General features: G+C 34.9%; 1 protein-coding gene across 3 annotated transcripts in view; it reads right to left on the bottom strand.

The window, feature by feature from the left end:
* Positions 1-26,124, bottom strand: part of CFTR (CF transmembrane conductance regulator) — a 192,751-nt gene that overhangs the window by 58,856 nt on the left and 107,771 nt on the right. For all 3 annotated transcript variants that reach the window (XM_077116506.1, XM_077116591.1, XM_077116678.1), the window contains 6 exons: positions 25,192-25,286; positions 22,284-22,370; positions 20,108-20,831; positions 18,129-18,257; positions 4,576-4,613; positions 3,846-4,096 (listed from right to left, as the gene is read on the bottom strand). In XM_077116506.1, coding sequence (XP_076972621.1) covers positions 3,846-4,096; positions 4,576-4,613; positions 18,129-18,257; positions 20,108-20,831; positions 22,284-22,370; positions 25,192-25,286 — 1,324 coding nt within the window. The remainder of the gene's footprint in view (positions 1-3,845; positions 4,097-4,575; positions 4,614-18,128; positions 18,258-20,107; positions 20,832-22,283; positions 22,371-25,191; positions 25,287-26,124) is intronic.

Here is a 26,124-nt window from a genome sequence, read left to right as displayed (position 1 = left end):
ATAGAATTGGCACATAATCATATAAATAAGGACTTTGAAAACTTTAGTGTTTAACTAAAGTTAAACTAGTGTTTAACTAGTTTACTGGTTACTAGTGTTTAACTAGTAACTGTGTGTCTAACTCCTATTGTTAGACCTTTATAAAAAGGGATATCTATAAGATCCAGGCAAAATCCAACGTCTTTAATAGAGCCCTTATTATAAATAATATCAGAAATGAGTTATTACTTGTGGGGGATTGACTTATGTCCCTCACAAACACATGCTAAGGGGCCAACTCCTGCTCCTATGGGTATGAACCATTTGTAAATAGGACCTTTGAAGATATTATTCAAAGTGTGCCCAAACCTAACCCGATCTGGCTGAAGTCCTTAGAAGCATAGGAAATTGGGCACAGAAGAAGAAACCACAGGGGGCATCCAGAAGCTAGAGGTCAGTGAACCCAGAAGAGAGAGAGAAGAGGCCTCCACGTGCACAGCCATGTGACAGAATAGCCAAGGAGCAAGGATGACCAGCAACCAGCCCCAGAATGCTGCCGTCTTTCAGGAGAAAGTATCACCTTGCTAAAGCCTCAAGTTTGGATTTCTCCTAATCTCAAAACCATGAGCCAATAAATTCTCATTGTTTAAGCCAATCAACTGTATGATGTTTGTTTTAGCAGCTGGGAAACTAAAACACTACTACAACCTCACACTGGCTGTTCTGAATTTACATCGATGGTAATTTATTGAAAATGCTGTCATGACTTCCCTTACATCTGTATGCTATAACAGGTGGTTTCTCCTCTCCTGCGACTTCCATCCCTTTTTGACACAACTCTGCAAAATCGGTGGCCATCCCATCTTCCTGCAGGCCCACCATGTTCTCTTTTTCTACCTTCTGTATTGTCAATCTAAGCTTCAGCCTGTCTTCTAAATTACATATTCCCATTTATAAGTCTGGTAATTTGTTGCTTTGATGATAAAAGTTATTTGTTGCTTTGATGATAAGAGTTTCATATGGAGTGTTGACTATACGCCAGGCGCAATGCTAGGCACTGAGATAACAGTGGTGAATGGGTCATGCTCTTTGCCCTTAAGGAATTCATTGTCCAAGGGGCAGTTAAACATATAATTAGATAAAATGTAAAATAATACTGTACAAACAAAGGGATACTCAATCTTATCATTTACGTCTCATTAACTGCAGAATAAAGTCCCAAATTCTTAGATTAATATTTAATGCCTTCCATCATTTGACCTTAAATCACCTAGCCAGTACAAGTTTCTTCAACCAAACTGACCTATTCTCTAAACACACTCTACACTTTTCCTACTTCCCTCCTATCCTCTATGTCATTTCTTCTGCTTGGAAATCCTTTTCTCTCATTTTTACTTACCAAAATCTGTCTTTCCTTCCTGGCCCAACTTAAATGGCCCCTTGCAAGGAAACATCAGTGTTTGCCCCAGCTGGAATCAATCTTTCCCTCCTCTGAACACACTTCTAATTTAATATATCTTGTCAGCCTTGAACCTCCAAAACCTCTGTGTTGGAGTGATTATTTATATGTCCTTTACCACAGACACTTGTGTATATATCTTATCATTTTTTCTAGATTGCAAGTTGCTAGAGGTCAATGGGTCTATGTCACATTCTTTCTTCAGTATCACCCATGGCATCAGGCAAAAAAAACTTACATGTAGTAATTACTCAATACATATTAGTGATTTGTCTCTATCTCTTCTTAGCCTTTCATCCATAATATGTTCTTCAACATATTTAGCAACACATATTTTAATATCTTTGCTTAAATAAACCCAAATTAGGGGAAAAGTCAGCCTGTGGTATTTATAGTATTCAGAAATGAAAGCTGTCTTTGGTGAAAAACTATCTTGGGTGCTTGTTATATTTCAATTAGTAGTGTTCTGCCAAAATATGCATTCATGCTTTTATCCATTTAGCACACTTTACTGAGAACCTACTATGTGTATATGTGATATATGGTGTTCACTTAAGAAGTGGCAGGAAAATCAGGCAAGGAGTCAGAGGAAATCAAGGTCAATGTACACGTGTGTAAGGGCACACCTGGGAAAAAATACAAGTAAAAAAGACAAGGAAGCATTGGCTGCTGCCAAGTAAGCAAAGACTATGTAGGTGACATAATAAGAATAAAGAATAATGACCAGTAATTGTTATGGCTTTTTAAATAAAGCATAATAATTAGATACAGAAATTTGGGGGACAGGATAGGGGCAGAAAAAGTGCATATAGATGTAAGATAATTCAATTGCTATTTCAATTCTCAGCATCATAAGCAAGGAAGGGTCCAAAAACAGAGATGTTTAAGAATCAGCCTGCAAAGCAAGTTATAGTATTGGATAGTGAGACAAGTGGGAAAAATTAAATGAATGGTGATTATTTAAATCTGAAATAGAGGTTTAGAACCAAATATAAGCAGCATTGAAGGGAATGAAGAGCCCTAAAATGTAAAATGGTAGAATGGAAAGTGCACCCCACAGGTGGTTCAAAAGAAGAACCGTGATGGGGAACTAACATTTCATATTGGCTATGTTAATAGGCAAGTGGATTCCCTTCTTACATTTTCACAGTCATCCTCTGGGACAGTTATTCTTATCCCTATATTACAGATGAGAAACCAAGACTCAGAAGAGTAACTGCCCTTGGAGATGGCTCAAGGTGGGTCCAAGTCGGGCCTCAAAGCATATGCTCTCTTCATTGTATCTTATTGCCCATTTCTGATTCTGCCAGCAACACAGCAAGTCTCCTCATTTGTCTGATTTCAGTTTCACCATAAAAATGAAATAACTGGATAAAATTAATTTGAAAGCCCCTTATAGGTCTAAAACTTCTTATCTATAAAACAGAGGATGGTGATGAGTGTATCCCACTGAGGGAAGGCTTTAGTGATACGCAAGGGCTTCAAAATAAATATAAGGAAGATCTTCCTGAGTACTAAACACCGAAATTTTGGCAACCAGAAAAAAAATGATGGTTTTACTTCTCTGGAGATTTTTAGACATAAATCACTCAAAACATCTCTATTTTTTTTAACTTATTTTTGTGTTATAATAAAAATGTTTCTGCAACTACGTCTTGTCTCATCACTGTGCCTTATTCATCTTTACAATAGCAGCCCCTGGTTCATTGCTACACAAAGTCCTCAGTGGTTGTTAAAATAATACAACTTAAGGGAATCCTCAGTAACCTCAGACTTTAAAATGTGAATTTGTCTAAAGGTTATCTTTCAAAGTACCTTCTAGAGCTTAGTTTTTAAATCTCTAGTCCTTTTACTCCATTACTCCTACTTTCTATGACTTTAAATGTGATTGTGTCAAAGATAATTTTTAAATACATCTGGGATCCCCCCACACACACACTGACCGCCTCAAAGGCTGTAACTGATTTATATGGTCCCTGTTGAACAGTTATATGAAAATAGATTATTTTATCGATCAAGAGACTTTTTAAGTAGAAGAATTTTATATTTTCCTTGATCATTGCAAATCCCACCCTCCTTTTTTGAGCAATGCTATATGTTGAAAATAAGATGCCTGTTTAGAGGCATCAAATACCTGAATGGAAAAGGACAAACTGATGCAGAAAGCCTGTTTTCCCTGCCACAGTCTCACCAGCATGACATTCTAACAAACTGGCTACTATGATTATCTGATACAATAATATTTGGAGCAACAATACAAGACAGCACCATGATACTTGAGAAAAGGAAGCTCAGAAAGGGTGAATGCCACCGTGCAAAAACCAAACACTGCTAGAAATGCAACTAAACCATAGGTCTTATTGATGGTGTGGATCAGCAGTGTCATTTTGTATACCTAGTCAAGTACCTGCTTTCAACGTGTTTAAGGTTGACATAGGTGCCTGAAGAACAGAATGTAACATTTTTTGGTGTAAAATTTTCGACACTGTAATTAGAGTATGCACCAGTGGTAAACCTCTGAAGACTCCCAGAGCAAGTAAACTGTCAGCTACTCCCACATAAATATAAAAAAAGTAAAATGAGCTGGTGCTGGTGATGATCACTGCATAGCTGCCATTTGCATTCTTAGTACTATTCCCTTTGTCTTGAGGAGGTGTTCTGTAAAATAAAAGGAAAATTTTTTTTTTTTGGCAACCAAACTTGCCTATTGAATTTCTAATACATGTAAATGAAACCTAATTCGAGTCTACAGAAACATGACACATTTCAGTTAGCAGAGCTGGTGCCTTTAACCTCAAAATTTACTATTGCAAGAAAATAGATAAATTTTTATCACCATTGAAATAGATAAAATTGATCTTTATTAGGTTAAAATACTTAGAAAAAATATTAAATGTATAATGTTATTTCAACTATTTTCTTGCATATTATGGAAAACTGAACTCAATTAATTCTTCTAGAAATTGACAAAAAGCTGTAGGAACAACACATGAAATTATGCCCAATTTAAACTGAAATAGCTATATTTTCCACTGTTATACCAATATAATGAAGCCCATTGGATATTAAAATATTTAATGAGACCCAAATTATGACCAGGAACAAAACACAATCCAAATAGACCATGTAATACTCACTTATTTAGTAGCCACAACACAACCAAAGAAGCAGCCACCTGGAATGGAATAATATACGATTGATTTTTTCCCAATATCTTTATCTATTCTTTCCACGTCCACCTCTAACTCCATCATGAACAACATCAAAGTATAAATAATGCCATTTTCTTTTGCTTTGCTTTCCTAGGTCTAGCAGTTGCAATAATCATTTGTACCATTATTTGTGGTAAGAACATATTAGGTTAGTGGAATTCAAATGTCACCAAAGTAAACACTTTATCATTTCTTTTCTTCATTCAACAGGGACTATTCATTGAACTTCACAGGACAGCTAAGATTACAGTTAAAAGTTTTAAATAAAAAACTTTTTGTTTGTTTGTTTGCTCTATAAAGAGACAAATATCAGCCTGCAAAAGTTCATTCATGCTGACAACAAAGATTTGACATAAAAATATGTGGTTGGGCATAAAGTATAGTTAAATTTTGCCCTGGTGAACTTATTAGAATAGTGAAGCTTGCAACTAGGTGAGAATTTTACAGGCAGCATGATTATGAGCTGACATAAATAATACCTTATCTTGCTGCCAGAAAATTAATCTGGTTACTGCTATAAATAATTTTATTTGTGTCTACAATTCTTGTGAAGGACTAATACTTGTAAGGCCAATTAATTATAGGAAAGGGTAAGGTTAATATTTATGAAAATCAGTTAAAAGTTTCAACAGTATAAACTTTACAGTTTATGAGGGAAGAGAAGGTGCACTGAAGTTAAACATAATTATTGGTATTAGAATTACTTAGGGCTTTCTCAAGGTGGAAACATTTGCCTAAAGGAAAATATTCTATAACATACTTAAAAAAGCAAAAAAAAAAAAAAAGGGGGGGGGATTTAAACCAAACTTATTGTGGTCCTTTTGATATTAAGATGGTCTGTATTCTGTTCTATTCCAATTTGACTTTTCACTTTGCTAAACCCTGTGGAGAAAACTTAATTTTATGTTAACGCCATCACAATTGCTAATACTAGAAGTAATGCTGAACCTACACAGTTAGCCCAAAAATAACTTTATCAGAGACTAAAATGCAAGAAAGCATAATCCAACAATGGTGATTAAAATAATTTTGGAAATGAACACAGAATAAAAATAGTAGAAAAACAAATACGCTTGTTATAAGAAATCTTATAAATATTTTATTTACCCTAAATAATTAATAGCACTATCTGTTCAGTTCATTGAGAACATTTAGTACTAGTTTAAAAATTATATTATTAAATCCTATGCTTTGATGAGGTGTGTAACTTTTCACTAAATTCACATGACAGAGAGTATAGTGATGAAAAATCTAAAGGCATATTCTCACTTGCATACTTTTCTCCATTGTACACATAACCTCCAGGCAATACATTAATAAAAATAAACTATCCTTGGGCCACGGTAGCTCAGCAGGTAAGACTGCTTGCCTGCCATGCCCGAGGACCCGGGTTCGTTTCCTGGTGCCTGCCCATGTGAAAAAAAATAATAAACTATCCTTACTTTCTAGAGCTTCCACTAAATTTAAAATGACAAGAAACCCAGCAATAATTTATTTATTTCAAAAGGCTTTGTTCCAGTACAATTGTCTTCATATTTCCTAAAACTGATCAAATTACTTAAGATCTTAGATAAGAATAAAGGTTCTGAATCATTCTTTGGTTATTATATTCCTTCCTTGTTCCAGTTAAAGGAGTGTCATTGGTATTGGCTTTGCCAACATCGTCTGGATGTGGTAAACTCAGTAAGAGATATTTTATAATATTTACAGTAACCAAAGTTGTCTCCAAAGAACTGTTCTAGCCAGTGTAATGTAAAGTTCTTTTCTGGCTTTATGCATATAGAACCACCAATCTAAAGTACTTTTATTTACTGGATCAAAAACATTTTTGAGGAGTCGACATAACAACTTAAAGTATATTTGGAGCATACAGAAACAAGTGAGTAAGCAAGTTCTATCATTTCATTTCCAAAATGTTTCAAGATTATAGAGTTCATGCAGTTTATGTTAGAGTGACATACTTGGATAATTAATGGGTAAAAGCAAAGAGGTCATTATTTTCAGATTTTTTTTTCAGAGTTGTAAACATCATTCCGTATAATCACTTATATAATAGTAGAGGCTAGATCAGCGCTATCAACAGAAATTTCTGCAATGATGGAAATGTTCTATATCTGCACTGTCCAATATTGTTGCCTCTAGTTAAATGTGGCTATTAAGCAGTTGAGATGGAGCTAGAGCAACTGAGGAACTGAATTTTAAATTTTACTTCCTGTAAATTAATTCAATTCAATTTATACAGCCACAAGTAGCTGGTGGCTACTGTACTGGGCAGTGCATGCAGAGATTATAATCACTATTGGTTTTATAGGATTGTAGACACAGCGTATTTTAAAAATATACATATTAGGCATCAGGAATCTGGTAGGAATCCCATAGGAAGTGTGATGGCTGAAGGTTGGTCATATTATGTAGGAAAACCTGAACAGTGTGGTTTCAATAATAAGCAAAAAACATGATGTAGAATTAGAACAAGAAGATATGCAGGACTTGTGAGGAATCTTACTGTAACATATCCTGGCGAGATACGAGTTTGATATTCAAAAGTAAAGAAAATAAGTATTTAAGAGAAGAAAACTTGCTAAGGCAATGTAATAAGGCCAAGTATATGAAAGGCTCAAAACATGAATGTGTGCGAACAGGGCATAATGGTCTAATATCCCCTCATGAGGAACTTTAGTAGCCTCCAAGAAGACACTCGTAAATATTTGCAGAATAATATCCTTTAAAGGCATTTAAGTATGACTTTAGGTTCTCATCAGTCTGGATTTAGTCCGTTCCAGTTGTCACAGGTGCCCCTGCCTCCTTTCATGTCCCCATCCAATCCATTTTCTATGTACAAGTGATTTTTTAAAACCTAAGCAAGAGCATATCAATATCTGCCCAAAGAAACTTTTAAAAGTTTCCTATTGCATTTAAAATAAAATTCAACCTCTTTCCTACAGCCAACAGTCTTGTGAGTCTGGTTTCTGCCTACTTTTTCATCTTCACCACTTGCCACTTGCCCCTTCAATTCTCATGCTCCAATTACGCTGGCATCCTTCCAGTTTCCACACTCTTCCAAGACCTTTGCATTTGCCCCAACCTTTCCATGTCTTACTCTTTCTTACTTTTAGGTGTCAGCTTTATGCCATTTCCTCAGAAAGGGCTTTCTGTCCATCCTCTTTTTCGTACCTAGGATTCTTTAACATAGCACACTAATTATTTACTTTTAGCACTTACTATATTCTGTAATTATTTCCATTAAATTGTGTTTATTCTTGGTCTCCAACCCCAGAATGTGCTACACAAGAGCAGGAAGAAGACGTTTTTGTCTATTTTCCTATTATATATTCAATACCTAGTACTGTATCTGGTAAGCAGTCAATAAATCCTTCTTTAATAAACAAAGGAATGGATAGATGAGAAGATGCTTAAATAAAAACACACTTGCAAATGTCAGTAGAGAAAATTATCTATAGATTATATGGAAAACACATTTGAGAAAGCAGGTGATGTATTATGTAGGGTAAAGATAACCAAAGCAATTCTTTCTAATAGGTTTTGCACATGTATAAAATGCTGAGCTACCTCCTAGGTCACAAAATAAGCCCGTGTTTAAATGAATACATATCAAAACACCATCAATATTTTTCAGTTTTCCCCAAAGGAACACACCATTATATAAACATTCTGTTTATATTAAAAACATAAATTCATTAGTATATTCCAGCTGTATATCCTGTTTTGTTCTTCAGCGTATACCCAGCACATAGTATCATGAATGGCATATTGCAGGGACTCAATGCACATGAGATGAAGTAGTTAAATATGACCGAATAGCCAAATGACTGACAGCCAATAATAGTAAAGTGATATCTTTAATACATAGATTTCACTGCTTCACAAGTCAAAGCATGCCCTAAAAGAGACTCATGCTAAGTAAAGCTGTTGTGAAAACTGATGCAATGGTATTATGGCAGTATAGTACATTTGCATTTTACTATAAGATAAAGCTACACAGAAGTTTCTCATTAACAAACAGGAGAGACATAATAAAGGAAGAAGATTCAGCAGTTCTCTTACATGCTTCTTAAAAATCACAGAATGAAAGCATTAAGCAGGATAATCCAATCAACCACAATATCCTCTGGGCCATAAAAGGAGTCAGGAAACTGCCTCTTAATCTATAATTTGCATTTCTTTATCTAGTTAATGTTGTGCTGCCAAGCAAGAGCACTAAAAAGAACAGCATTAACACAATTTGTATAGTCTGTATCCTCAGTGCTAATATCTAAGAAACGACAAAAGACATTGCCGTATAGTGGGAGAAATGTTCCAAAAATACAAAGGAAGACTCACTTTTCAAAAACAAATTAATGATAAATGTTAATGAATTGAAGAGAACAAACGAACGTTTTCAGTTTTGAAGAAAAAAAGGCTATTTGCTATTACAAGGTGGAGGTATATTGAACCTACCCTATAAAACATAAAATCTTAAAAGAAATATTACCTTTATGAGAATTATAAGGGAATAAACCACTTTCATCAACAAGGACATGAATCTTGACATCTTTCTTCAGTCTGAGGCCTTAAACCAGATTACAAGAGCTAAACCATCTTCCTGGATTATTTTCTGTACCATGATATGAAGGTATCAGTGAGATATTTCAATGATAATGAGAAAGGGACACCCTGGAATTAAGAAAGGAGCATAGTCTAAAAGAAACTAAGTAAATTTGATTAAAATTAGACAAAAGGATTGTGAACATTAGTAAATGAATTGTTTAGCCATGTAACTCTGTGCACGTAATTTAAGCAACTACTATTTGCCTAATTTTACTAAGTTTTAGCTACTCAAAATTTTGAGAGCCAGTTAATTGGCAATCCCTATAGGATACTGGCCAAAAAGGACCATTGTTTATTACATTATTTCTTGACCAGAAAAGTATATTATCAATCTTTTGCAAATTTTTTCAATAATTGTTCAAATAATAATGGTAGTTATGCAGTATTTCTATCCTCTGTTATAATTTAGTTTCTTACTCCAAGACAAAGGACCACTGTCTTCTTAATGAAGTACACTAATGATATTATTCATGTGTGCAGCAACTCAACGCTCAATCATTAATTAACAGGCATATCTTATTTTATTGCACCTTGCAGATACAGTGCTTTTAACTAATTGATATTTATGGCAACCCTGTGTTGAGCAAGTCTATTGGTGCCACTTTTCCAACAGCATGGGCTAAGTTCATTTTTCTGTGTCACATTTTGGTCATTCTCACAATATTTCGAACTATTTTATTATTATTGTATAGTTATGGTGATCTTTGATCACTGATAGTTTTGAGGCACCACAACTTGTGACCATGTAATTTAATTGACACACAGTGTGTGTTCTGACTTGCTCCACCCACTGGCTGTTTCCCATCTTTCTCCCTCTCCTTGGGCCTCCCTATTCTCTGAGACACAACAATGGCCTCTAATTGTTCAACTGAAAGGAAGAGTCACATATCTTCCAGTTTAAATCAAAAGCTAGAAAATATTAAGCTTAGTGAGGAAGGCATGTCAAAAGCCATGAAGGCTGAGATACATGAGGAGGCTGCAGAAGAAAAGTCTGAAGGTAGCAGAGATTGGTTTATGAAGTTTCAGGAAAGTAGTCATCTCCATAACCTAAAAGTACAAGGTGAAGTAGCAAGAAGCAATTTGCTGCAGCTTTATCCAGAAGATCTAGGTAAGATAAATAATGAAGGTGGCTACACTAAACCCCAGATTTTCAATGTGTTGAAACAATCTTCTATTGGAAAAAGATGCCATCTAAGACTTTTATAGCTAAAGGGGAGAAGTCAATGCCTGGTTTCAAAGCTTCAAAGGACGGCTAACTCTCTTGTGAGGGGCTGATATCGCTGGTCACATGAAGTTGAACCCATTACTCATGGGCAATTCCGAAAATCCTAAAGCCCTTAAGAATTGTGCTAAATCTACTCTGCTTTGGAACAACAAAGCCTGGATGGCAGCACATCAGTTGGCAACAAGGTTTACTGAGTACTTTAAGCTCACTGTTAAGACCTATTGCACACAATGAAAGGTTTCTTTCAAAATATTACTGCTCATTGACAATGCACCTGGTCACCTAAGAGTTCTGATGGAGATGTACATAATAAGATTAAGGTTACTTTCATGCCTGCCAGCACAATATCCATTCTGTAGCTCATGAACCAAGGAGTCATTTTGAATTTCAAGTCTTATTAAGAAATACATTTTGTAAGGTTATACCTGTCATACATAATGACTCCTCTGATGGATCTGGGCAAAGTTAATTGAAAACCTTCTAGATGGATTCACCATTCTAGATGCAATTAAGAACATTTATTATTAATGGGAGGAGGTCAAAATACCAACATTAACAGGGGGATAAAAGAAACTGATTCCAAACCTTGTGGATGAATTTGAGGGTTCAAAGCTTCAGTAGAGGGAACAACTATAGACGTGGTACAAATAGAACGAGAATTAGAAGTGGAGCCTGAAAAAGTGACAGGATTACTACAATCTCATAATAAATCTATAACAGTTGAGGAGTTGCTTCATATGGATGAGAAAAGAAAATGGTTTCTTCAGATGGAAACTACTCCTGCTGAGCATGCTGTGAACATTGTTGAAATGACAACAAAGGATTCAAAATACTACATAAACATAGTTGATAGAGTAGTGGCACGGTCTGAGAGGATTGATTACAATTTTGAAAGAAGTTCTATGGTAGGCAAAATGTTATCAAAGAGCATCACATGCGCAGAGAAAATTTCGTGAAAGGATGTGTCTACTGATGCAGCAAACATCATCGTTGTCTTATTTTAAGAATAGGTTGGCTATACCAATTCAGCAACCACCACCCTCATCCATCAGTAGCTTCCAACCTCAAGGCAAGACCCTGCACTAGTAAGAAGATTATGACACACTGAAAGCTCAGATGATGGTTAGCATTTTTTAGCAATAAAGTAATTTTTAATAAAGGTATGTACTTTTTTTTAGATACAAGGCTATTAAAAACTTAACAGACTACCTTAAAGTGTAAATATCACTTTCATAAGCACTGGAAAACACAAAAATTTTGAAAGGTGTAAGGTCAACTTCATGGAGCTGCATGGAACAAAGTCCATGTAAATTAACATAAATCACCACCACATTCAGCTATGACTACTTTTTCTTACATAACTGTAAGTTGAAGGCAATTACATAATAGGAGCTTTCAATACAGAAGTTTAAATAATCAATAATTATAAAGATTAAATGCAGCACAGGGCTGGGTTTCAATCACATTAATGTCAGTCATTTGGCTTGACTGGTAGAGATTAATAAAGTACATTTTGAATACATTTTGATGCAATATATATTATTCATGGGAAAGAACTGAATTGCTTAACCTCATTTTTGTGTTAAAGTGTAAAAGAAATTATTGAAGCTTTTGTTATTTGGCTATTATAAACTTGCTCACCTCAAAGTATATGAACTTTATGATAATAGTATAACATTAAGGATATTAATAATAGCAGATAGCACTGTTCACTATGTACTTACCAGGTGCTAAACCCTAACCTTATATTCATGAGGTTTCTTAACCCACAAAATGCCTTATGAAGCTGTGATAATCTTGCATCTCAGTCTCCATTTTATAGATGAGGCAATTAAGACTATAGAGGTGAACTAACATTCTTAAGCTTCAATAGTGCTAATAAGACATGGTTAGAATTCACACCCATTCAGTCTGATTCCAGAGTTAGCACTATGCTATACTATACCTTGCATCAAAGCTCCATTTGGTTTACTAATTAAAAAGAGCAGGACAAAAGAAGAGACTTCACAAAACTCAAAGATCAAATGGAAACCTATGGCTGACAGATTGAAGTAGTATGTACAACTTTTTCGTACATACTCTGAGATATTTAACACTATGTTATTGATCAGAGAAGAGTGATGATACATTATGTAGCCTTATTAATCAAAATAAGAAAGAGCCTAACTATATGAAAACTGTGTAGGTACAAGTTTAGGTTCATTATTTATGTATTGATACACTATTAGCATTTTGCCTGCATATGAAAATTTGATATTAACCTGTATAGCTTTGACCCCTCCAAATTTGCCAAGAATTGTGAAAAGATGATAATATAATGATTTACAAATGTTACTGTTTTTGAAATGGGGCAGGCAGATTACTCGGAAAGGTGACTTTTTCAGTGTGAAATGCGAATGTGAAACAAAACGGTGCTGTGTCTGTGGGACTGTTGGACTCTGTGCTGGGGAAGTCACAGACACATGCTCAGTGGTCATCTCCAGTCTTCGCCTACACCTTCCTCGTTCTCCCCCCTTTTCTGTTGCAGGGCCCCTTCCCTGCTTTGTGTAATTACTCAATGCTCAACAGCGCAGGGCCTCTCCTCTCCAATGTGAAGTGGATCATGAGGAGCTGCCATCCACCAAACCTGACTTGAGCAATTGGCCTCTCTGAGAGACCCACCATGATGGGATCTCTTCCCCTGCTCTTTTGAACCCTTCATGTATGTAAATTAGAAAGCAGTTATTTGCAGATTTTTTTTGTGGCCTGAGCCTCTGTTCCCACAATACACAATTTAACAACTCATTCTATGCTGTGTGCACTTATGTATATATGTGAGGGAGGGAGAGAGAGAGAGAGAGAACAGTTTGCTCTGAAAGCCTTCATGATGATAAATATATAAATACTAAGATGTCCTTAGTTGGAAAGTATAAATTTAAAAAAATTATTGCTTATTCAATCCTGAATAGCAAATTATGAGCCAAAGATGAAAAATTAACCTGATTCAGAATTCAGATCTATGAATAAGCTTCAAACAAATTCAAATTTAACTTTTTCTAGTTTTCCACCAATGTGGCAAGCAAGAAAATTACTGAAAAAGGCCATATCTGAGGTGTTGTTTTTTGTTCGTTTTTTTACTTAACACAAATTTATTATCCTACAGTTTTGGAGGTCAGAAGTCCCAAATGGGTTTCAGTGTGCTAAAATCAAGGTGTTGCAGGGTTGCATTTCTTCTGAAGATTGTAGGAGAGAATCCATTTCCTGGCCTTTTTCAACTTCTAGAGGCTGCCTGCATTCCTTAGCTCACCTCCCCTTCCGCCATCTTCAAAGCCAGCAGTGTTGCATCTTCAAATATCTCTCTGAGTCTGAACTTTTGCCTGCCTCTTTCAGTTTTTTTCTAACCAATCATTTTTTGTGCAATTTTATTGATACATATTCCCATAACATATAATTATCCAATGTGTACAACCAGTGGTTCACAGTATCATCATATAGCTGTGCATTCATTATCACAATCAATTTTGAACATTTTTATTACTCAAAAAAAAGAATAAAAATAAAAAGAATACCCAAAACACTCCATATCCTATCATTTATTTATTTTTCATCTTTACTTTCTTACTCATCTGTCCATATACTGGATAAAGGGAGCATCAGCCACAAGGTTTTCACAATCACAGTCACACTGTAAAAGCTATATAGTTATACAATCGTCTTCAAGAATCAAGGCTACTGAATTACAGCTTAACAGTTTCAGGTATTTCCTTCTAGCTATTCTAATACACTAAAAACTACAAAGGGATATCTATTTAATGCATAAGAATAACCTCCAGAATGACTTTTTCTCTCCACTCTATTTGAATCTCTCAGCCACTGAAACTTTATTTTGTTTCTTTCTCATCTCCCTTTTGGTCAAGAAGGCTTCCACAATCCCATGATGCCAGGTCCAGGCTCATTCCTGGGAGTCATGACCCACATTGCCAGGGAGATTTACACCTCTGGGAGTCATGTCCCACATAGGAGGGAAGGGCAGTGAGTTCATCTGCTGAGTTGACTTAGAGAGAGAGTCCACATCTGAGCAACAAAAGAAGTTTTCTATGGGTGACTCAGGCATCATTGTACATAGGCTTAGCTTCTCCTTTGCAGGAATAAGTTTCACAGGGGCAAGTCCAAATATTGAGGGCTCAGCTTATTAAATTGGTAGCCCCCAGTGCTTGTGAGTATATCAGGAACAGCCCAGGTGGGGAAGTTTAATATTTCCAAATTTTCCTCAATCATTCAAGAGAGCTTTGCAATACTTTTTTATTCTCTGCCCAAATTACTCTGGGATGTATCAGGGCATCACACTAACTTGTACAAATCAACAAGATATCACTCCTTATTGAAAGTTCTATGTGATTATGGTGTTCAAATAAACTGACCATACAAGTGAAATCACATATCTGAGGACTTTCAGTAATAAAAAAATAAATGAATAAATTATAATAGCTGACCCCAACCCAAACCATTCTTGCCAAACCTGAAGAATAGCTAAGGCATTATATAAGATTCCACAAAGGTTCCATGCACTAGGGTAACTTTCTAAAACCTACAGCCTCCAGATCGGTGTCCGACCAGGTAAGTCCTGAAATGCAGAGGGTAAAGCCCCTCCAGAACATCAACTAGCTCCATCCCCCTATCATATTATCACCAGCCTGAAAAAGTTAGAATGAGCATAGCCCAAATACCCCTAAAGAGCAGGAGAAAGATCAAAGTTGATGGCGAAATTATACAAATGAGTATGAGTGCTGAATCATTATACTGGTATTTCTTTTAGCCTCCAGTACCTTAGCGCAGCTAGAAATAAAACCTAAAATTGTGGAATTGTAAGCCATACCAAACTCTGAAATCTGTTCTACAACTAATTGTTACGAGGTACTTTGAAATTTATTGCTTTTATTTATATATGTCATTTAAAGAGAAGGAGGAACAAAACAGAGAAGATAGGATTTAACAAATGAGTATGACTGCTGAAATCATTATATTGATATTTCTGTTGTCTCCAGTGTCTTGGAGCAGCTAGAAGAAAAAATGAAGAATCATGGAAGTGTAACCCACACCAAACTTTAAAATCTGTTCTGTAAAATCCTGGAATGAGCTGAGACTCAGCATCAAGGCATTGAGAAAACCCTTAGAATGAGCTGAGACTCTACATCAAAGGACTGAGAAAACCTCCTGGACCAAAAGAGGGAAGAGTGAAATGAGACAAATTAAGTGTCAATGGCTGAGAGATTCCAAACAGAGTTGAGAGGTTATCCCGGAGGTTATTCTTACACATTAAATAGATATCACCTTGTTAGTCAAGATATAATGGAGAGGCTGGAGGGAACTGCCTGAAAATGTGGAGCTGTGTTCCAGTAGCCATGTTTCTTGAAAATGATTGTATAATGATACAGCTTTCACAATGTGACTGTGTGGTTGTGAAAACCTTGTGTCTGATGCTCCTTTTATCTACCTTATCAACAGACTAGTAAAACATATGGAATAAATTGAATAATAGGGGGAAGGAATGTTAAAATAAATTTAGAATGAAATGCTGGTGATCGGTGAAGGGGAGGGGTGGGGGTAATGGTATGTATGAATTTTTTTCTGTTTTCTTTTTATTTCTTTTTCTGAATAGATGCAAATGTTCCAAGAAATTATCATGATGATGAATATGCAACTATGTGATGATATTGTGAACTACTGATTATATACATAGAATGGAATGATCAAAAGTTACGAATGTTTGTGTTTCTTTGGTGTTTTTTGGTATTTTAAAAAAATTTAAAAATTTAAAAAATCTGTAACTACTAGTTTAAAAGTACTTGGAAATTTATTGTTTTTTTGTATATATGTTATAATTCTTAATAAAAAAGTCAGAACATCCTAAAAGCTGAGAATATTGGAAAAGTAGTCAAGTTATTAAATATCTTACTACCAGGGTGATTATTAGTGCTCCAGTGTAACAGAAAGCCAGAGAAGCCCTCACTGACCATGTGAAATAAATTAGAGACTAAAATTAGGAACTTAATAATTAGACTAATATTGGTAAGTTTTAGTCATTTATTAATGCATGAAAACACTCATTTTCATTCTATGAACATTTATTGATAGATTATTTAGCACAAGACAAAATAAAAGAAGAAAAGAAAGATGGATAGAAGGAAGAAAGGAAGGGAGGGAGGGAGGGGGGATGGAAGGAGAGAGGGAGGGAGGAATGGGGGATAGAAGGAGGGGGAGGGAGGGAGGAAGGGAAAAACAGAGGAAGGGAAAAACGGAGGGAGGGAGGGAGGGGAGCTTTCAATTGAGGATGACTATGAATAAGTCAAATAGGTTTATAAAGATCACTATAGCACCAATGTGAAACTAGAATGTGAGTGGAAAACTAGAAGCAGGACAATCAGGAAGCTGCTAGAAAAAATTCTTCTACTCTCCTAGCCTCAAGGTAATAAAAGAAGAAATCTCACTCTTAGAAAACTATGCCACCCATAAAAATTGGGGCAAAATTTACTTGCTCTTGAACTGTAAGTTGATCTGCTTTGAGCTGTAGGGAGGACAGAGCAGGGGAAGCTGTGGAAAATGCTTTCCCTAGAATAGCCATAGGAGATGCAGTTTTTCACCTGGGTCTTTTCTACCAGGAGCAAGTAGAGCCTTCATGTCAGATTTAGGTTTTATATTAGGATAAACCCAAAGTTCCTCTGGAATTATTATCTATAGTGGTGACTCACAGTTCAACTCACAGATTTTGTTGTGCCCATGTAGTGTGTATTCATCTGTTTTTACTTAATCAACTACATATATTTTTAAAATGGGGAAATTACACAGAAATTCCTGGATTTCTGACTTATCTCGACACATCAGAAGATATGTCAAGACTGACCCCAAATTTCTTCCTGGGTACTGCTGATTGGTGCTGAGCTGCAGTGCCTCTTTCGAGAATAAATGCTTTCCACTCAACCGCATAGCCCACTTTGCCAACCAACCCTCTCTGCCAGGCCACTTTTGGCATTAATGTGGTTGTTTCTGACCTACAGCAAAGCCTCATCCATCATTCAGCTTCAGGAACTCTTGTGCTGATGGGGAATTGAACTTTTGGCTTACTGTGCTAATGGTCAGTTTTTGTTTTCTTTTTAACTTGCTGATGTGAATGACAAAACAAGCCATGATGGTGGCGTGGAAGCCAATGAAAACTTTCTAAATAGATTATTTGAATACATGTGTTTAAAATGATTACTAAGCTACTAATATATATTTATCTCATTGTGAAGGAATAGTCATTTAGAGCTGATGAATCATTATTTGAATGTTTAATAACCAACACCTTAAGTTAAATGAATTAAAATTTAGCACAGACATATTTTCAGATTTATTTTAATTCATATAAAGTCTTTCTACTTTGAGCTTTCAAATCTCTCTAATGAAAACTCATTATACAATTGCACTGAAGCATATTTGGTTGCTATGTGTGAAATAATAAAATATCAATAGTTGAATTATAGAAGCTAGGAGCAATATGGAATTTTGGTATTATACATTATAAAATAATATATATATATAAATGTATGAATATATGTAAATATAGATACATCCAAACTTCCTTAATTAACCTTAAATCATAGTAATATTTAACAACAAAAATTCTTACCTCAGCCAGAAAAATAACAAAGCACCAAATTAGCACAAAAATTAAGCTCTTGTGGACAGTAACATATCGAAGATATGTGTTCCATGTGGTCACTGCTGGAATGTTCTCCACATCATCCAAAAAGCAATCCTGAAAAAAACAAAGCCATGATTTTAACAATGAGGCAATGTCACTATTTCAGCTTTATTTCATATCACTGTTACAGTTTTATTTTGAATGTGTGGATGTAAGAATACTACTACTTGAAGCTAAGTGAATTTAACAATTATAAATTATGACAGAAATATGTGATGGCATTCCATAACCACAGTACAAGGGAACAACATAGCTTTCTGAAAAATGAGAAACATGGTAATGCTTCAAAATTCTGAAACTATATCACAGGTTATCCAGCTTTATTTTACGCAAATTTTTTTACCATTTAAATGCTTAACAGTGCCATAATTTTTGTCAAATGAATGATACCACCAAATTGAAGTTTCCAAGAACCCTCCTTAAGTTAACTTGCTATTTTAGCAGTCTAAAGTAGACAAGCACAGTTCAGTATTTTCTAGGTATAAAGATCTTCCTGTAGACTTGAAGACCAACTTAATGTTTGTACCAGCCTAACCTAGGATTGTCCTTCTTTTGAGCTATTATTTAAGTTACATAATTCTAATGCTGAGTATATTTTCCTAGAAGTCTTTATCTGTCCTTTGGTAGATTCATTTGAAAAAGAGAGATTCTGGATAGTCAAAAGAGAAAGGACAGTTTTGTTCCTGGTGAGGTCACCAAAGGTCCAAGAAGGCACCCAATGACATTGGCTATCACTCCACTGTTAACTTCCTAGGAGCTGCTTGAATTTAAGCAAGCTGCTGAACTCCTCTGAACTTTAGTTTCCTTATCTGTAAATAAGAGTGAACCATGATACCTCAAATAACGCCCCTCAGAGGGTAATGGCAGGGATTAAGTGTATGCTGTCTGGCACTATTATAAAAATTAGTCTTTCTAATTAAATTCATAGGTTTGAAAAATTTATTCTGATTGATATGAAGCCATAAAGGTGACTTATCCTTTAGAAAACCTTTAAAAAGCACAGAAATACTGAAAGTAAGCATTTTAGCGTGTATCTATTCTGTTTCCTCATTTTATATAGGAGGAAACTTTGACCTAGAGATGTTAAATGATGTGACTTATCCAAGGTCACACTACTCTTCAATGACCTATTCAACCAAACACATTAATTCATTACAATCCTACCCATGGTTCAGCTCATGCAAGGCGCATAAGGGATTTTTCTAATTTAAAAAAAACAAAAAACTAAAAAAACCTCTTTTATATTGCTCCCCGTTTTAAGAATAAAAGTGTTTATTCTTTAAAACTTAATATAACAGACTTTATGCCTGAAGATTGGCACTAGTATACATTGAGTTTTGTGTATCTTCTTTAAAAGAAACCTTATTCAGGAACCCAAAATATAAGGCAAACCTTAAAATAAATAGAAGTCCACACTAACTAAATACAGGCAATATTGATGTATAAACCAGAATGTGAATGGTCTTGTCGACAGACTGCAAACTTATGTACTTTAAAGAGACTACTTCCACATAGAAATATTTCTCTGGTCTCTGAATGACCAAACCTATTTGTTTATGTTTATTTATACTCCACCTTTTCCCAGATAGGGTTTAAGATGGTGATAAAGCAGTGCTTTCTAATTTTATAGTAATGAGTTTCACTGGTCTATTAAAAGATCAAACACTAAGCTTTTGCTTTGGCTTAAAATATATTTCATAGGAATAGATACTTTCAATACAATTTAAAAAAATGGATTAGTTTATATTTTACTTACATAATTTATGGGTTTGGACTTTTCAGCTCTTAAGAAAATTTCACCATAATCCCCAAATTCGAGTAGGTTTTGGTACATGCTGCATATTGCATTTTACTTAATTGCCCTCTGTGGCAGGGGGCGAGAATCACTAACCATTCATACATACCTTTAAATCTTCTTCATTAATTTCCTCACTTATTTCCAAACCACTGTCTTTAGATAGTCGTCTTGAATATATATCCATTTCAGTGAAGTTAGCCTGAGGTGCCAGTGACATTTTTCGCGTGAATGTTGTTTTCCTCTGGTGAATGCTTTGACCTTGGGTGATGGAGTTCGTCATTAAGTTCAGAACAGATTGCCTTCTTCCTCTCTGAAATGTGGGGCCGGTGTTAATCAGGTCACTCCGAGGCAGGATTGCTTCTCCCTGCTCAGAATCTGGAACCAAGGATAGCCTTCTCTCCAAAGGTTCACCAACATCCTCATCAATGCCGTTCATTTGTAATGGAGTCTTTTGTGCTATGGAAATTTTTCTGAGGGAGTTGATTGGATTGAGAATAGAGTTCTTCCTTTTTTCACCAAACTCTCCAGTCTGTTTAAAAGAGTGTTTCTTTGTCTCATTCCAAGAAATAGCAGCATCTCCTTCTAATGAGAAACGCCTTAGGGTCTCAGTTATGATTGAATTCCTTCTTTCTGCACTAAACTGGTCAAAAGAGTCATATCCCATGAGCTTTGAGCTGAAGTCTGGCCGTAGATTTTGTAGTTCAGAAAATGTTCCATAAAAATAGCTGTTCCCTTCATGTAAAATTAATATTTTGTCAGCTTTCTTTAAATGTTCCATTTTAGAAGTGACCAAAATCCTAGTTTTGTTAGCCATCAACTTACAGACACAGCTTTAAGAATGGAAAAAGTTATATATATAAGGTCTCTATTTTATAGACATTTATTACAATAATACATATTATATTTTAGCATTGTATTAGCATTACATTGATTAAAAACTCTACTGCCTAATTTTATGATGATACTTGAAATGATTTTAAATGGAAATATTCCATATTAATTAATTTGGTATCTTTTTTAATTATTATAGCATGAAAAAGCATGCTATATTATAAAGTCAAGTGATGCAGAATGAAATTAAATTTCTGATATTAAACAGATGTTTGAGTCTTGGTTTATTCATCTGGAAAATAAGAGTACTGTTAGATGCCCTTTAGGGTCCTTAGACATCTCTCTTTCTATATGTCTTCTAAAATGTCAGAGTTTTCCTGTTCCTTAAAATTTCTATTAATTTTTTGACATTTCTAACTTGACTATCAAGTTATTGCTCAAGATAAAATATTAAGACTAATCTGATATGTTAGCAAAAAAAGTGAGACTTGGATAATAAACATGACCCCCCCTTAAGAAAATTACCCTATTGTCCAGAAGTAAAACTTGACTAGGTATGATATTTGACTAGAACCATCCAAGGGAGACCAATTTCCTTAGGCATTATCACATTAAGTATTACACAGAGAGAGGCACCATTATAGATTATACTCTAACAAACCAACTTGGCTAACAAAGTTTATGTTGGTAAGTAGCTACTTATCATAGTCATGGCATTGTAAAAATAGCATCATAGGTATTAAATTGAACTAACTTCTAGGAAAGGTGCTTCTAGCAATAATGCACATACATAAACCCCATCACTTAAAATCATTATTCCTAGAAGAATATGACTCTTCTCGCAAATTACTCTATCATCACTAAAATAATTTGAAACTCTGAATCCAAGTCGATAGAACTCTTTCTCTTAAGAACTTCATATAAATTGAAGCCCTAATACGGGCTCCAGTGAAATGTAAATAATGAACTATGGATGACTGAAGAGGAGGTTTAGAAGCTGTTATTGAGGTAAATGAGTAATCTGAGCATTCAGTTATACTAATATATTAAGACATTTGGCACGTGTAGTTCCTTTGGAAATTTACTAAGGAAGAGATAGAATAAATACTTACATGCAAAAAAGAGTTTTCAAAAATGTAAATATAATACCCAATTAAAATAAGAGAAGATACATTACAAGACAATTTATCATAAAAATTACATGGATAGTGATTGCTGTAAGAGTTTGGAGAGAAAGAGAATGGTTTATTACGAAGTAGTCAGAAAAGGCTTCAAGAGATCTTGAATCTGTATCATGAAGGAAAGATCAAATTTGTGTGAGTACTTTGTTACATTTTGTCATACTAAGTCACAGCAATGCTGGAATATTTCTCAAGAGGTAATATGCAGTCTGCAATGGTTTTCTTATCTTCTGGCTTGGCCATTATATGTAAGCTATTCAAAAAACATACCTTTCAAATATTTCTTTTTCTGTTAAAACATCTAGGTATCCAAAAGGAGAGTCTAATAGGTACAAATCAGCATCTTTGTATACTGCTCTAAAAAGAAATTGGAAATTAAATTAGATCTCTCCAACACTGCCCTTGTTATTTAGTGTAGAAGATTTTTCAAATGAAGAACAAAGGTAGAAATCATAATGACGTTTATGAGTTTTCACAACATTCCAAAAACTGCTGAAGTGGTTCTGCTAACTGTAAATGGCATCAACAAGCAACAGTTACTAACTGAATCTCACCATATCATACAATTTTAAATATTGCCTTAAATAAAAATAAAAAAGAAAGCAAGAAAACTTTCAACAACAGTAGTATCTATGAAGCATCAGGCACCATGGTAGAGCAGATTCAATTACGTATGCCCTCAAAAGGCATGTTCTTAATCTTAACTGTCTCTCCTGTGGATGTGAACCCATTTATAGATAAGACTTTTTGAGATGTTCTTCTTAGTTAAGGTATGGGCTAACTGCATCAAGGTGGGCTTTTATCTGTATTTCTGGAGTCCTCTGTAAGCAGAAGAAGCTTGGATACAGTCAGAGAAGGCCACATAGGAAGAAGCCAGAGTCAGGGGAAACAGGAAAAGCAGACACAAGGAGAGAGAGATTGCCATGAGACTGGAGGCAGAGATGCAAGCCAGCACACCCAAGGAATGCTCAGACCTCAGGGAGATGCATATTCACACTTTTGAACAACACCAAGACAATTGTTTAAACCAACCAATTGTGTGGTATTTGTCATAGCAGCCGAGCAAGAGAGATGCCTAAGACAGTTGGGAATACAATGGCAATGATACACAGAAACCTCCCTCGAAGATTTTACAGTTTAGGGAAACAAAGAGACACTTTCAGTCCTATAAAATGTCATAGAAAACATTTATATGTGGCATATTTCTTTAATGTTTCTCAAAGTTTTGACTGCTATCAGAAATTGAGAGGTTGTTGCACTGTATAATTGAATACACATTTTACTCTTTATATCGTTTCAGTCTCAGTACTATATTCTTAAAAGTTCCAAACAAGCAAAGGATGAAAAATTCACAATAAAAGATTACATTATTTTGCTTTTAAAATTAAAAATAGAATTTTATGAGGAAATAAATCATCATTTAATTAGTCTCAGAACAATAATAAGATGAAACATACTCCCATTTTAACACAGATGAGATAATTTCTTCATAATATATAAAATTTTCTGATGTGATCCTATTCCTATCCTAACCATCAAGGATTCAGGTAATTGTTGGTCCTTTCTGTAAGAAGTAGCTTGCATTTAGTCAGCATGTAATCAAGAGAAGTAACAGGGGAAAAACAAATGGTAAAAAATGAAGGTAAAATATGAGCTAAAAGAACCATTTCAGTGTAAATTATTTTTAAAGCAACATCAAAGGCTAAGTGACTCCACAAATTGTACAGCAACAAGGTCTTTCTCCATCTCCCACTCAGTCCTTACTTCTCTCTCTCTCTCCCTCACACCTATAACCATGGTTTCTTAAAGGATTAGAAATAATAGATTCATCATTCCAAACTAGAGAACACATCATACATTCAAAGCAGAATATCAATAAATAATTATTTTCAGTAAAATTGTTTTACTCAATCTCAAACTGTCTGTACCTTACAGTAAAACCAAATCTCAAACCACTAAACATAAACTTGATTCTATGTTGGGTGTCTAGAAACCATATAGGATATCTTATCTAAATTTGAGTTGCAATGTTTCAGACAAGTGTTATTTTGGCTCATGGATAAATCAAGGAACTTCTAGCAGAGAGAAGTCATTGTTCTGAGAGTTATCTACATCTACTGATTATTACTTCATAGTGTAATCACACAAGAGTCAAAACGATCTGGTTCCAATTCTGATTCTACTGTTTCTCTGGTTGCATTTCGGCAGGTTAATATTTGATAGCCTCAGTTATCTCATCACATGCTGTGAAAGTGGGGAGAACAATTCTTTCTTTGCAGGGTTCTGTGGGGATTAAATAAAATTATACACACACACACACACACACACACACACACACACATATCACCTAGAATAGTGCCAGGCAATTGCAGGTGCTCACTGAGTGTTAGTCTCCTTCCTCAGGTTTGAGAAGTAAGATAAAGGAGCTATAACATTGAGTCAATGTGATTTCTGGTTAACAATTCTGGCAGCACAATGAAAAGATTTTGTTAAAATAAAACTTGAGGAATATTTGATATCCCATATCACAAATAATTTTCTAAAGTAAGAGTTACAGTTTAACTACAAAGTTTTCTTCTTGACACAAATTACTGTACTTTGACACTTTCAAAATGATTGGACCAATCATATCTCTACCGAGAGACTTCACTCCCACTCCCACAACGTTAGATCTGCTTGTCCTCGTTACAGATTATCAACTTTAAGCCAAATGGCATCATTTGCCTTGACATTTTTGTTTTGAAAATCCATTATGTTGAAAGTGCATGTCCATCTAAACCTAGAAGCTTTAACAGAAGTCAAAAGCAGGTAAGAGCTTTGGTAGCAGGAGGGTAGGGACCGTGGATGTGTATGGTGGAAGTAACAGAAATTTACATCTTTTTCTTGTGCTATGCAGAATCTCAGGGATTTCTGCTTCCCCTTTTTAGTAAACCACACCATAAGGCAAACAAGTATACATACCTCAAAATAAGGGCATGCATTTTGAAGAAGCTATCTTCATTTTCATATCTGGATAAAATATCATTGCCTGTATTTTTAAAAGTGATTCATAACCTACTATCCATAAAACCCTAGGCATATTCAATTAATCAGAATATAAAGTAATAGAGTGATGTCTATGATGTTTTACATGCATGATATTTATGGCAAATGCCAAATGGTCCAATAAGATATTCACCTTGCTAAAGAAATTCTTGCTCGTTGACCTCCACTCAGTGTGATTCCACCTTCTCCAAGAACTGTATTGTCTTTCTCTGAAAACTTGGCGATGTCCTATTATCAAAAATAAAAATTAGAGAAGACTTTTTAGCATGTTGGATTAAAATTTGAAAGGTACTTCTTCCTTCAAAGGTAATCATTTATGAGAATATTGTTTCAACCACAATTGAAAGTTTGAACACTGCATCACAGCTATATCAAATGCAATTCATTTAGTTGGTCAAAACATTGCTAAAATTTTTGAAGTAAAATTTTCTTTAATTTTTAAAATGTCACCTTTGATCCTTAAATAAAAATGGAAAACATCCAAAACTAAAATATATGTATACTTATGTGAATGCAAATTTGTGTGTATATCATCCAAAAGTCCATTATACAAACTATAAATATTATTAACATACTAAAGTGCCTTTCCTGCCAATCTAAATTCACTCTTTTAAAAGGAAGCCTCCAAAAAATGAATAAATCTCCTAATAAGAGAAACTGAAAGAATATTATTCACACCCTCCTATAGTATCTAACCATCGTTTTTAAAGACAGAGAAGAAGCAGGTTTAGGTTTTCATCTTGAACTTGCCAATTACCTATGTATGACCTCAACGTCTTTATCTGTGCTATGGGAACAATAATAACTATCTCCAGGGTGGGCCACGGTGGCTCAGCAGGCAGGAATGCTCGCCTGCCATGCCAGAGGACCTGGGTTCAATTCCCGGTGCCTGCCCATGTAAAAAATAATACCTATCTCCAAAGGTTATAAAGAAGATTGAATAAGTTTAATTCAATTTCTGATAAATACTCAATAAATGTCAGTTTCTGATGTAATTCTTTCCCTTAATGACCATTGATATAAGCCTTGTCAGTACTGAAGAAAATATTCTCAAGAATAATTTATA

Source organism: Tamandua tetradactyla, chromosome 1, assembly GCF_023851605.1.
Source record: "Tamandua tetradactyla isolate mTamTet1 chromosome 1, mTamTet1.pri, whole genome shotgun sequence".
Classification (NCBI taxonomy): domain Eukaryota; kingdom Metazoa; phylum Chordata; class Mammalia; order Pilosa; family Myrmecophagidae; genus Tamandua; species Tamandua tetradactyla.
Note: the sequence above shows the minus strand (reverse complement) of the source record. Positions and strands in the feature narration are given on the sequence as shown.